The sequence below is a fragment of the Salmo salar genome, chromosome ssa28 (genome assembly GCF_905237065.1).
Source record: "Salmo salar chromosome ssa28, Ssal_v3.1, whole genome shotgun sequence".
In the NCBI taxonomy this organism is placed as follows: domain Eukaryota; kingdom Metazoa; phylum Chordata; class Actinopteri; order Salmoniformes; family Salmonidae; genus Salmo; species Salmo salar.
This window is the reverse complement of record NC_059469.1, coordinates 1,249,130-1,262,936: the sequence shown is the minus strand read 5'-3', so window position 1 is coordinate 1,262,936 and position 13,807 is coordinate 1,249,130. Positions and strand designations below refer to the sequence as shown.

At 42.0% G+C, this 13,807-nt stretch overlaps 1 protein-coding gene across 1 annotated transcript in view; it reads right to left on the bottom strand.

Moving 5' to 3' along the window:
* Window positions 1-13,807, bottom strand: part of LOC106589283 (src kinase-associated phosphoprotein 1) — a 47,896-nt gene that overhangs the window by 17,347 nt on the left and 16,742 nt on the right. Inside the window, exons 5-11 of the mRNA XM_014179048.2 lie at window positions 5,029-5,109; window positions 4,836-4,919; window positions 4,591-4,715; window positions 4,402-4,465; window positions 3,304-3,540; window positions 432-485; window positions 26-135 (exon numbers count right to left, since the gene is read on the bottom strand). Of these exons, the coding sequence (XP_014034523.1) occupies window positions 26-135; window positions 432-485; window positions 3,304-3,540; window positions 4,402-4,465; window positions 4,591-4,715; window positions 4,836-4,919; window positions 5,029-5,109 (755 nt within the window). The remainder of the gene's footprint in view (window positions 1-25; window positions 136-431; window positions 486-3,303; window positions 3,541-4,401; window positions 4,466-4,590; window positions 4,716-4,835; window positions 4,920-5,028; window positions 5,110-13,807) is intronic.

The following is a 13,807-nucleotide window of genomic DNA, read 5'->3' as shown; positions in this document are numbered from 1 at the left end:
TTTGACTGGCGTTGTTGATGCTGACCTTACTGACGATATAGATGAGGTCACCTCTCTGGAAGGCCAGCTCATCAGGCTCGTCTGCCTCACAGTCCCACAAGCCCTGGTAGTAGTTGGCATAGTCCATGGACCAGACTAAGGAAAAACACACAATGCTGTTACCTAAAATATGTCAGTAATACCCCTATCTTTAACTCTATAGAAGTCACTCCTACACACCTCCTCTCTAGAACAGCAGCTTGCTGATATGTCATTTCCTTCATACCCTCATCTATCTTGTATTAACATAAACAGCTGACAAAGGCTGACAAAGAGGACTTTGTGGAAGATGAAAAGTTGATACAGACTGTTGAAAGGGTATCCAACATTTATACATTCATTTTTTTACTTTCATATTTTGCTGGTCAATGCATGCTCTTTGGGGTTCAGACCTGGTTTTGTGCTCTTCTCACTGATCTCCTCAATGGGTTCTGGAAAGTCATCGTCTGGAAAATGGAATGAAAACAAGAGGTGAGAAATTCCAAGACCTTTCCTGAAAAAGATAATGCACTTTCTGTATTGTGGAGATGTGGGTACCACCTGTCTTCCCACCACCTCCCTTGGCCCTGGACACGACTACATACTTACACCAGGGCATATCCTTGCCGTTCTGCCACCCCAGGCAAGACCAAAAAATGCCGCCCTCATGCAAAACTAGAATAGTCACAGTAAGCAAAATTACGTTGAAAAGATATCAAAAATACGTATTTTCCAGATGTAGAAGTTAAGTTCTGAATGAAAGGTGAAAAGGTATTTTCCGTATGTTTAATATAAATATTTTCCAGGACTTTGAAAAGGCATCTTTTCCGGACATGGAAAAATACGTGTTTCCAGACGTTGAAATCAGGTTCATTTTTGGTTCTGAATGAAAGTGAAAAATACTTATCTTTCCGGATGTTGAAAACAAGTATTTTCCTGACGTAAAAAATATGTCTTTTCCAGATATTAAAAATCAGGCAAATTTTTGGTTCTGAATGAAAGTTGAAAATAAGTAATTTATAGACGTCTATGTTTAGGCCAAATCAAGACTGGTCCAGACCGGACAAAATCTGAACCAAACATAGACGTCTATCATTGGTTCAGATTTGGTCCGGACCGGACCACAAACCAATGTTCTTTGATGTGGAAATCAAGGCCAGTCCGGACTGCACCAAAAAAAGACGTCAAAAAGATGTCGGCGACGGTCCGTGCTTACGGAGGTGTAGCCTACAGTGCTGCCTGAAATTTAATTTTATGAATGCCCATTTATGTAGTAAACCTACCACTTGTAAAACACAAAAAAAGACGTCCGGACAGGACCAAAAAAAGACGACCAAAAGACGTCGTCTCGTGCTTAATGGGGTGTAGCCTACAATGTCGGCCCGCAATGGAATTTTATGAATGCCCACCATTTGTAAAACAGGCCATTGCATTGGCTTTATTAGTCCTGATTCCTGTGACTAATCAATTTGGCTATTTAAGCACTGAATATCAGCTACCCGACTTTATCAGGAGTTATCGTGAACCTATTTGCAATTTGTTTACACAGCAGGAAATGCAGAAGTATTTTATTTTTCGCTATGATCAACATGTCAAAAATGTAAGGATACAAACTTGAAATCACTGATCATAACAACAGGGTGAAACTCCTGGACAACAGTAGTGATTGTCCATTCGATATTGTCCATTTTACTTTGACCTGTCCTATTTTTAGGATATGTTGTTTGTTAACATGACAGTGCATTTATTATTAGCTTGAGCGCCATTTAGGTTTGGCAATTTGATCGGAGAAACCTGCATGATGTAAAAAGTGTCCGTCTCATTACATTGTCATACATTTTATCTCCAGCCTGTAGGCTACAGAAAAGGCCACATACTCTTTCTACCATATCCTATATCTGCTATATCCTATATCTGCTACATGATTTATGCTACATCATTTTTTTTACAGAACGTTGGTGGAGTGCCACAGCGATGCGTCTCTCCAATAACACCCTGGAGAGTGTGCGCTGGGAATGGACAATACAAATATTTTGCAGCCCTGCCTTTGACAACATGGGCACTGCTTATCACAGGGTGTCATCAGCGCTCACCTAAAAAGCCCATATGCCACTGGTTGGAAGAAATTGTCATTGTTTTTGGGCAGAATTATGTGATGTTTTATGTGTTGTTGTTGGAGGTGCGTCTTGGTCAGTTTAGCTCAGAAAATGCTGGCGCCGTAGGAGGCCGCCTAATCCTGCCTATTGAGCCGGCTGGCCTTGCCTACACACAGCCAATAGGGCACTTACTCTACCTTACGTTTTAACAGTGCTAATCAATTGCCCAGACAAGCTGGGATGTGCACTTTACCACATTTCAATGAACAACAGAGTTTTAAACTTTTAACATATGCTACTGTTAATTTTGAATCACATAAACCAAATTTCTAAAAGGGGACATTTCTCAACCTCTTTAGCCTTATAGAGGTAGATGTGACATGGATTACGGGCGTGGCACCTCGTGGTCTGAGAGGTGACAGTGATATCCCTGCTCTCTGTCTCCTACATCCATCGTCACGCTGTCAGTCTGACAGTAAAGCCACCAGCCAGCAACCCTATACACCCTCCAGAGCAACCTGCCCTCTGCTTCCAGTAACAGCAGGGAAAAGACACACACACAAAGATGCACATGTGCACGCACACGCACACACACACACCACTGACCAATACACCTACTGCACCAACTTAATAGCCATGGTTACCCATTCAAAAGTTAACTTGTTACAATAATTATAATAATAGGAAAATATCTTTCTTTAAAATAAATATGTGAAAAGAACAAGGTTTGTAATCAATGTACTACGTCCAGTGCCTTTTAAGAACATCTGAGAGCGATCAAAGAGGGAAAGAGAGATTGATAGGTGATAGAGTGAGAAAGTGAAAGAAAAAGACATTCGATACACCATCTGTGGTCAGGGTCTGTACCCATCCCAGATGGCTTTTTATGGTGAAAAGGCAAGACACATATCTCTCCAACCAATGATTTCGGCAAAGGGGAAACAGAATCTTGATGTATCTTAAATGGAGTGATGGATAATGACACTGAGAATTCGCCCCCTTTGGTCGTTCTCAGGATCCCTTTAGCCACCCGCCTGCCTGTGGGACAGTCCTGTATTTCCTCTGTACAGCAACCAGACCTCTGACACTCTTATTAAGGTAAAATGATTTATAATGTGTAATTAGTCTTTGACTTACAGTGATAGTGATGTATCTCTGAGGGGTAATGAGAATGTGTGTGTTCTCATACCTGGGAGCACCTCGTAGATATCATCCTCCTCTTCTTCCTCCTCCTCCCCCCCCTCTTGCCCCCCCTGCTTGGGCCTCCATTCCTCCTGGCTACTGAGAGAGGCTTTGGCCTGCTGGGGTAGGACGGGGGTGGGACGAGGGGGAGGGCTGGCCGCCCCGGTCACCCCCTCAATGTCATCATAGGTCTCCTCCTCCTCTTCCTCATCGTCATCAAAGGGGATGAAGCTGGAACTCAAATCTGCATGGGACGCAGACATGGCATAAAATAATGAGCACTCACTCACTCACTCACTCACTCACTCACTCACTCACTCACTCACTCACTCACTCACTCACTCACTCACTCACTCACAGCATGAGCTATAACCAATTGAGTATCCAAAAGGGCCCAGAGTAGAAGATGGCATCCACTGACTTCCCCATTTGATTATATTTTAAAAGATATCTGTGAAACATCTAGTCATTCTATTGGACATTAGTGGACTCCTTTGATGAACAGCTGGCGGGGAAAAGGGAAAAATCCACCCAGCATAAATCCAGAGCAAGCAACAGAGATCAAAATCTTCGCCTCGAACTCCATGTCTATCTGGATCTTGTTTAGTAGTAAAAGAGGACAAGACAAATGATGGGGTGTCTGTTACATCCCGCAAATCAGACCATTTAAGAGCAGCCGGTGCAGCTCGCCTCTCTCAGATGGAGCAGCGCTGTGATTGCTGACGACTGGGCACTGCAACACAGGGTATCAGGTCCTCTGTGATACACCATAGGCCATGCAGAAATCAATGCCGCTAGAAGATAACCAGAACAACTACCAATCAATTTCCCGTAAGGAGGAAATTATTGGGGGGGGGGGGGACAACATATGACATGAATGCCTTGTGACGTAGCGGATGAGGAGGTTTGGAAGGCGTCTGATTGGTTGTTTTGGAGATGGATATATTTGGGAATGGATATAAAATGGTTTGTTTTCTGCCCTTTCAGGCAAAAAGGCAGTGAGGCAACACCAATCTAACAGAGGACAAGAAAACGTACACAATCCTCACTATATCATTTTCTACTACTGTGTCTTTGAAATCGCTTTCGAACTATGTTGATATACCTTTCAGGACAAAGTTGATATGGTCCACCCATTCCCTGGCCTCTCGCGGACTGCTAGCAGTGAACTGGGGAGGATAGACACCATCATAAAGTATGATCATTAGGTCAGACTGGTATGCTATGAAACATTACAGTCATTCGATCCCATTGTTTAGTAGTCAGTTGTATTGTTATTGTACTGTACACCCACCTGGAAGGAGCGTCGGTCAGGGGCACTCAGCTCAAAGCAGGCATTCTTCTTGGAGTCTTTACGTAGGTTGGCCACCAGCTCTGCACTGTAGCCATTGATATAGAAGGAACCCTTCTGCTGCTTGTCTGAAGGAAGAAGTGTCAACTCAACCTCCTCACCAAAATGTTCACATGTATGAGTACCATGCATAAATAACTACATGGGTAAATTGTATGTCTTAGTGTTATGTAAGGGATCAAACCAACCCTTGTCGCTCCCAAAGTAGTAGAATATTGTGTTATTGAGGACACACCATCGCTTTTGCCATTCTAAGCTGAAGAAGCTGTGATCTAAATGGAAAACGTAATGAAAATAACAAATGTCATTCTTCCCACACGTCTTTAAATGAGCACTCAACATTCCATATTTCCATAATAATCGACTCCATAATCTTAGTACCCCGTCGTTTCTTCTCCAGGTAGCCTTGTTTCAAGATGTTACTGAGATCCTGGGCTGCCACCATTTGGATCTCCTCAAAGTCTGTAGAAGATCACAAAGTAGGATACATATAAGATGACAGAAAAATGTTGGTCTATTATTGTATTTGTCATGGACTCCATGTTGAAGATGGTTCTCTCATACGCAGGAAGCAGCAACAGGCCACACTGCCAGCTGTCCCTGGATCAAATACCCCACTGCTAGCTTAGGGGAAACTGGGATCAATACATTTACAGCACTTCTGTAAATGTACTGAGATGACAGAACAATTTTGGTGCTGCAGATTAGCGATGCAGCAGATACAGTACATCTGCTCCCACTGCAAAATCAAATGAAACAATTTGTCACATGCGCCGAATACAACAGTGAAATGCTTACGTACAAGCCCTTTAACCAACAATGCAGTGGGGAATGAACAGAAAGGGTCTCTGTATAACTCCCCCCTGGTCTGGAGCTTCAGTCATACAGTGACTCTGCACCTCAGAGGCCTTTAGGTGTGTGCTATTAACTGACATCTAACAGATGTGGTACAGAGAGCCACACTGTGTTACACATGTCGCAGTATAAAATCAGGGCAAGCTCATGACCCTGAGACCTGACACCTCCCTCTGCAAATGGATCCTGGACTTCCTGATGGGCCGCCCCCAGGCGGTGAGGGTAGGCAACAACACATCCGCCATGCTGACCATCAACACCAGGGCCCCTCAGGAGTGTGTGCTTAGTCCCCTCCTGTACTCCCTGTTCACGCATGACTGCGTTGCTGCGCACTATTCCAAAGCCATCAAGTTTGCTGATGACATGACAGTGGTAGGACAGATCACCAACGACGATGAGGCAGCCTACAGGGAGGAGGTCAGAGACATGGCAGTGTGGTGTCAGGACAACAACCTCTCCCTCAACGTCAGCAAGCTGATAGTGGACTACAGGAAACAGAAGGGCGAGCACGCCCTCATCCACATCGATGGGGCTGTAGTGGAGCGGGTCGAGAGCTTCAAGTTCCTCGGAATTAACAGGGTCCACACACACCCACACATTTGTGAAGAGGGCACGACAGCGCCACTTCCCCCTCAGGAGGCTGAAAAGATTTGGCATGGGCCCTCCGATCTTCAAAAGGTTCTACAGCTGCACCATTGAGAGCATATTGACTGGCTGCATCACCACTTGGTACGACCACTGCAAGGCACCCGATTGCAAGGCACTACAGAGGGAGGTGAGAATATCACTGGGGCCAAAGACTCCATCCAACCAAGCCATAGACTGTTCTCTTTGCTACCGCACGGCAAGCCGGTACCAGTGCACCAAGTCTGGAACCAACAGGACCTTGAACAGCTTCTAATCCCAAGCCATAAGACTGCTAAACAAGACTGCTAAATAGCTAATCAAATGGCTACCCGGACTCCCTGCATTGACCCTTCTTTGCACTAACTGTCTTGCACTGACTCTCCGCACACACACTAGACTCTACAAATGAATTAAAAATGTAAAGCTGAAACTGATTGAGTCAATAAGTATTCAAACCCTTTTTTATGGCAAACCTAAATAAGTTCAGAAGTATAAATGTGCTTAACAAGTCACATAAGTTGCATGGACAGTGTTGCAACAATAATGTTTAACATGATACAATTATCTGTAAGGTCCCTCAGTTGAGCAGGGAATTTTAAACACCGAATCAACCACAAAGACCAGGGAGGTTTTCCAATGCCTCGCAAAGAAGGGCACCTATTGGTAGATGGGTAAAAAATGTAAAAAGCAGACATTGAATATCCCTTTGAACGTCGTGAAGTTCTTAATTACACTTTGGATGATGTATCAATACACCCAGTCACCACAAAGATACAGGCGTCCTTCCTAACTCAGTTGCCGGAGAGGAATGAAACCCCGGAGGGATTTCACCATGAGGCCAATGGTGACTTTAAAACAGTTACAGATTTTAAAAGGCTGTGATAGGATAAAACTGAGGATGGATTAACAACATTGTAGTTACTCCACAATACTAACCTAAATGACAGTGGAAAGAAGGAAGCCTGTACAGAATCAAAATATTCACAAATGTGAATCCTGTTTGCAACACGGCACTAAAGTAATACTACACAAGTAATCACTTTACCCCTTCCTTACATGTACAGAACTACCTAAAATTATCTTGTACCCCTGTACATCGACTCGGTACTGGTACTCCCTGTATAGAGCCATGTTATTTTTTACTCGTAATTGTTATTCGTTATTCAATATGTATTCATTCCTCATGTCACTATTTATATATATTTTTTAAAATCTTTAACTCTGCAATGTTGGAAACAGACCCGTAAGCATTTCACTGTTAGTCTACACGTTGTTTATGAAGCATGTGACAAATACCATTGAATTTGATTTAAACATCCACTACATCTTCATTTTGACTTTAAATGGCCATTATTTGTCTCTCTTTACGACTCCATCTAGGATTCCACAGTTGAATGGAATTCAACCAAAGTGCCTGTCCTCCTGAACATACATGACAAAACGAAGCTCAATCCCAACCACTTTTCAATTAACCTGTCATCAGGCTTGAGCCTAGTTACCAAGGAGAGAGGATGGGGGAACAGGTGGCCCCCTTTGGTTTGGGTTGCAGGAGTTATTTAAAGCCCATTTATACTAGTCTGGGTGACCTTTAATTCAATTCGGACCACTGATGACAGAGAAAGAGGCCTGGAATCAATCCATCCCCTTTGAACCAGACCTTGACTTTCAACGAACAAAACCAAACACACTGCGCCACAACTGAGTCTTCTTGTCCAAACAAAGTAGACGAAACCCCCCAACGTTCAGCGGAGAGGAGCGTCTCTCTCATTTATTACAAAATCCAAAACACGAGAGAGGAAGAGACAGAGCTGATAGCCTCTAGACTGCACTGGTAGAGCTCCCCTAGCCAAAATGTCAGCAGCTATCTGCCCCCGTTGTTTTACTGTATGCAAATGAACCTGGTCCAGAGTGCAATGGAATCAAAGTCATATCTGAATGTCGTATAAGGAACACGTTATAATCCCATCCTGTGCGTGTGTGACATATAAACGCTGCACTGGCCGCTGTACCTCGCAGGTTCTACTGACAGAAAAGGTGGTCACTGGCGGTCAGCTCAGAGTGCGGTCCGAGACACCTCATGACACTACCCCGCTCACATATCAACCTGCTTTGTGGGCGACTGACTCGTGTCACTAAAAATACGGCAGCTAGCGCTACGCCGCTACAGACAATTTGGTTAAAAAGAGTACCTTATTTATCATAACAAAAGCCCAGTCACCTCATCCATCGAGTGCTCTGTTCCAGGCCTGCTTCCCTGTCATGGCACCTTTTAATCCCCTCATCCATCTACTTCCTTCCCTTTTCAAAGGTCTTTCCCAGTTAATAGTTGAGGAGATATAAAGTCAACAAAAAGGGACGGTTAGATTTGCTTGAATCAGTAAACAACAGAACAATGGCTTCTCACCCTCAAAGGGAGCTCCTTGACCAGGCCTTGTGGTTTAAACCAGGGATGTGTTTCATACTGGATTTAAAATATATCGCAACAGTCAAGGAATTGCTCTTACAGCTTGAGGACAAAATTCACCAACAATTAAGGGGCTGGGGATTTAGAATGATTTTTGATTGGTCCAGGGTTATATCACAGGGTAGCAGTGTAACCTTAAAGTTCACATACTGTACATTCAGAAATCCTACTCCCCTGACATATTTTTATCCCACCCCTCTGTATAACAAATTCTGATTGGTTGAGAGCAAGCAATACCTCGTCTTATGAAAATACTTATCAACAGCTATAGCAATGTATCTACTCTTGGTTTGAGCCAAAATGTGAAAATATTTATTAAAAACATGTATATTCACACAAACCATACAGAATCCAATTTGTTTCAATTGGGATGTTTCTTAAAACACAGACACATAAAGAAGCAATGAGATTATATTTTCCCTAAACTTAAGAGCACCATCTATTGAAGGCTTCTTCCAAATTCAAGATGGAAGCTGTTCTTCTATCAATCGTAAATTGCATTGTTAATTATTCAGCGCTATGCATCTCCTTTATTTTCATTCTTTCCTGTTTAAATTAGTGTCATTCATATCATTTATATAGTTATTAATTAAACAGATATACACCTACAAAAACCTCATGTTAACCCTTAAACCAAAGTGATATATGATGCATGTGAGCTGCCATAGCAGTGTCATGGCCACTCTCTCTCATTTGGTTATTCACCCTTAGTCTCAGCATGGTGTTACGAGCTCAGCAGTTGATCCAACAAAAATCTCTTGATTTATGCGATAATGACCAGAAGGAGTTAATGTATTCTCCCATTAAAATCCACTTTAGTTATGCTGCAAGTCAATCCAAGGCTGGCTAGAGAGTGAATCATAATGAAGGCAAATGGTAGTTGGGAGGACAAACACATGATATTATATCTATATTGCCATAACGCAACAAATATGTTATAAAAACAATAAATGGTGTAAAGAGGCTGTCAGTGATTTACATTGAGTAACATAAAAATCTCAAGGTAGCCTGCCTGGTGTGCAGGGTGCTGCCCAGACTCAGTGTGTCAGCTCAATGTGGAACTACCCTGGGTAGGTGTCAACATTACCTGGGTTAAATTACTCATCGTTACCTGGAGGGCTGCTAACCATCTGATCCAGGAGTGGACATTCTCCTAATCAGTTTTAGGTGAGCCAAAATGGTTGTGTCCTGGAACTGTTCAAGCTGGGTCAGGTGGGTTAGTAGAGCAGGTGAATTGATGACATACCTCTTACCGGGAGAGGATTAGGATAGGAACCATATTGTTTCTCCTCAGTAGTCCTTGGATCCCTAGCACTAGCCTCTTTCCTGTGTCTTTTGCTGAGAAAGATACTGCATTGAGTCGGAGTAGAGATAAAACAGGGCCAAGACCTGACCTCCGTGTGAACCCTGGTGATGAGGTGAACCAGAAGGCAGAGGGTGGCCCCCCCCAGGCCTGGGGGACGGAGTGAGAGGGAGGAATGCTGCTTTGGAAGACAGAGCGACAGTGTGACCCCCTCCGACACTGTCCTTAATTAGGAAAAAGGATCCACTCAGTGCACCCTCACCCTGCCCAGCACTCCATCTGCACACAGCCCAGGCTAAATGGATACATTTCTCCTCATTACAGTAGGAGAGCCTCCTTCTTCCCTGTGTGTGTATCCCTCCACAAAGCCACCGTCAGGGGGGAGTAGGAGAGAGACAGAGAGGCTCTGAGGTTAAAGGCCAAATGTCCTCCCTGCCACCCAACTCCAGCCACTGATCTGATTAGGATTTTACTCATCGATACACAGAGCATATAGAATCAATCTTGTAATGTACGCTTCTGAGCAAAAGCATACATTACATTAGTAGAGGTTCATGTTTTATTTATGGAAATAGAATGTACAGTATGGTATGTATCGGTATTGTGATAGCAACGAGAGGTCAAATATTAGCCTCTGTGTAGGCCAATGGCTATGAGAGGGAGCAGATCGCTTGCCTTTCTGTGCCTCTGTGCAGGAGAAAAATATTGTGTCAGTCCTGCCAGGCTCTGCTGCTTTCCCATTCCCTGTGCCAGTGTTCAGGGGCAGAGGGAGAAATCTTAAGTGACATCGGGTTCCCCCTGGGCATCCATAAGGAGTGACTCTACATCGCCCTAAATTCCCTCTCATAGATTTACAACCACTATTCAAATGCTTAACTGCAGATACAATTATCCTCTAATCACAGGGTATGGCTTTCAGCCGCCTCACTGACACTTGGAAAAACTACAGTCGGGATACAAATACCAACAATGGCGGAGCACAGCCCATAGGAAAGTTTGTCTATCTGTGATAAAACACTGAATACAACAGCAAACCAATGAGGGAGTTTTGGATGAAAATGTATAAATCTAGGTCGGTATAGAGTGGGAATAAAAACTAAAATAGGGATTCAGATGGCATACATATTGGCAGTTGCCTCATTTACATCAGGAAGCAAAGTACAATTGTTTTGTGCTAACATTGTGGGAACTGAGAAATAGCAGCACAAAATTCTAAGTAAGCTAAACCTGGGATTAATGTATAATTGATCATGTAAAAAAGTACAATTAAAGCCATTTTGGATAAGATAATAATTGTCTGTTTTGATAGAGGCTATTGTAGCGAAATTGATTGAGTATAAGACATGCAATATAACATAATATCTATTTTTTTTGTTTACATACAAATCTAAATTAAGATTTATCAGCCAGCCAACATGGGGGGAAATGTCTAGAACTTTAGTGTTTCCTTGATTATGTCATCGGTCTAAGGAAAACCTCAGTGATTCGTCAATTTGTGGGAAAATATTGATCATTATTAGCCATTCTAATGTACCGATACATTTTATTTGATGAGAAACAAGGGCTAAAACTGGTGGAAGACATTGTACATTGTTCCACATAAAATAGCAAATAAACAAGAGTTTTTTTCACCAACATGGAAAGGATGACCTTCTATTTAGACCAATTTAGTAAAATCAATAGCATATTTCAAAACAAAATGAATGGGCTATTATATTATATCGAATGTAGCATGTCAGTTTGTAAGTAGATTGTTGTAGTAGGCCAATACTGTATACTGTCAGAATGAGGGAATATTTCTAGCATTTGCAGAAGGAAAATGTAAGAAAAATATAAGAAAATCAAAACCTGTCCGCTGTCAGAAATATGTAAATGTTTGCCTACACAATCATTCTTACCGCATAGTTGAAATCAGAGCCATATATACTGCATATAGAGTGCCTTCAGAAAGCATTCACACCCTTGATTTTTTTCCCACATTTTGTTGTGTTACAGCCTGAATTTAAAATGGATTAAATATAGATTGTTTTTGTCACTGGACTATGCATAATACCTCATAATGTCAAAGTGGAATATGGTTTTGAAATGTTTACAAATGAAAAACTGAAATGTCTTGAGTCAATAAGTATTCAACCCCTTTGTTATGGAAAGCCTAAATAAGTTCAGGAGTAAAAATGTGCTTAAAAAGTCACATAATAAGTTGCATGGACTCTTTCTGTGTAATAATAGTGTTTAACATGATTTTTGAATGACTACCTCATCCCTGTACCCCACATATACAATTAATCTGTAAGGTCCCTCAGTAGCGCAGGGAATTTCAAACATGGACTCAATCACAAAGACCAGTGAGGTTTTCCAGTTCCTCCCAAAGACCACCTATTGGTAGATGGGATTGTTTTTTTAAAGCAGACATTGAATATCCCTTGGAGCATGGTAAAGTTATTAATTACACTTCGGATGGTGTATCAATACACCCAGTCACTACAAAGATACAGGCGTCCTTCCTAAATCAGTTGTTGGAGAAGAAGGAAACCGCTCAGGGATTTCACCATGAGGCCAATGGTGACTTTAAAACAGTTACAGAGTTTAATGGCTGTGATAGGAGAAAACTGAGGATGGATCAACAACATTGTAGTTACTCCACAATACTAACCTAAATGACAGAGTGAAAAGAAGGAAGTCTGTACAGAATAAAACATATTATAATACTGCTGCCTTGCAGTTATGGTGGGTGATCAGTGACAGTTCAAAAATGCAATGCTTAAAGTACTCCCACCACCCAACCCAGAGGAAGTTACCTTTCTTAGAGAGGAAATGCACAGTTAGGTTCCACCTCCAAAGAATGACGAAGACTACTTAAACATTTTCACGTATAGGGTGTGGTAATTTCCACATGGAGTTGATAAACATCAACAAATAGGGTACTGACAGCTGTCAGTGTAGCTAGCTAGCACACTAACCTATATCTAGCTAGCTAATCTGTTGTTGCTGTTTTTTTAACTACACCATATTCAAAAGATTAGCAACCTGGCTCTAAGGCTGTTTCTGGAGCTGGATTTGTCATAAGCATTGATTTAGGGAAAACTTCGCCACAGATGGAAACCACTTGCATATCTTTGACTTCAGCATCTATTGTTATCTCCAAAGTTTTTACATCTTCCATAAATTGCGAATCCGCCATAGAAATAGTTAGAAAGTATAAGATGAGGCTCCGGTAATATGGATAACTATTGAAAGATAGCTGCTATGCTTTTTTCTATATTGTAATGGACATGATGCAACCTTTGGTAGGTAAGCTACTGGCAGGTTTTGGCTGAGGTACAGCAAAGCCAAGTCATCCGCGCTCATGGTTCTCACAGGAGAAGTGAAAAAATATGAGCAAAGTCAGTTTAGCCTGATCATGCATGCCGCAAATGACATGTAACAATAAGTTCCTTGATTTTTCTTTTGTGGCTGCCTTTTCATTAGCTGGATAGACACTTGTGGTTTTTAGCTAACGCTACACCAATCAAAGCAGTAGAGCAAGTAGTGAAGCAAAACGTTAGTGGTCAAAACCATTCATCTTGGGGCGACGGGGAAGCAGGTTTTGCAAAATGCTATCATATCATGCAATTATACAATTTATAATATATATATTATATATACAGAAAAAATAAGTGAAAAATTACAAATTATATATATATTTAAAAAAAATGCTCTATGGCTCAAGTGGACACAAGGCTGTTTGGCTCATCTCAGTCGTGAAGAGGAATAACTTTGCAGCTGTTTCTGATTAATAAACAATGCTTGTGGGTGGTAACATTCAAATAAAACCCAGCCTTGAAACGAAACGTAGGCTGAAAATATTTTTTACATCATAGGAAAAGACACTGCATTTACACACATTTGCATGAAGTGGGCAGTTCGGGATT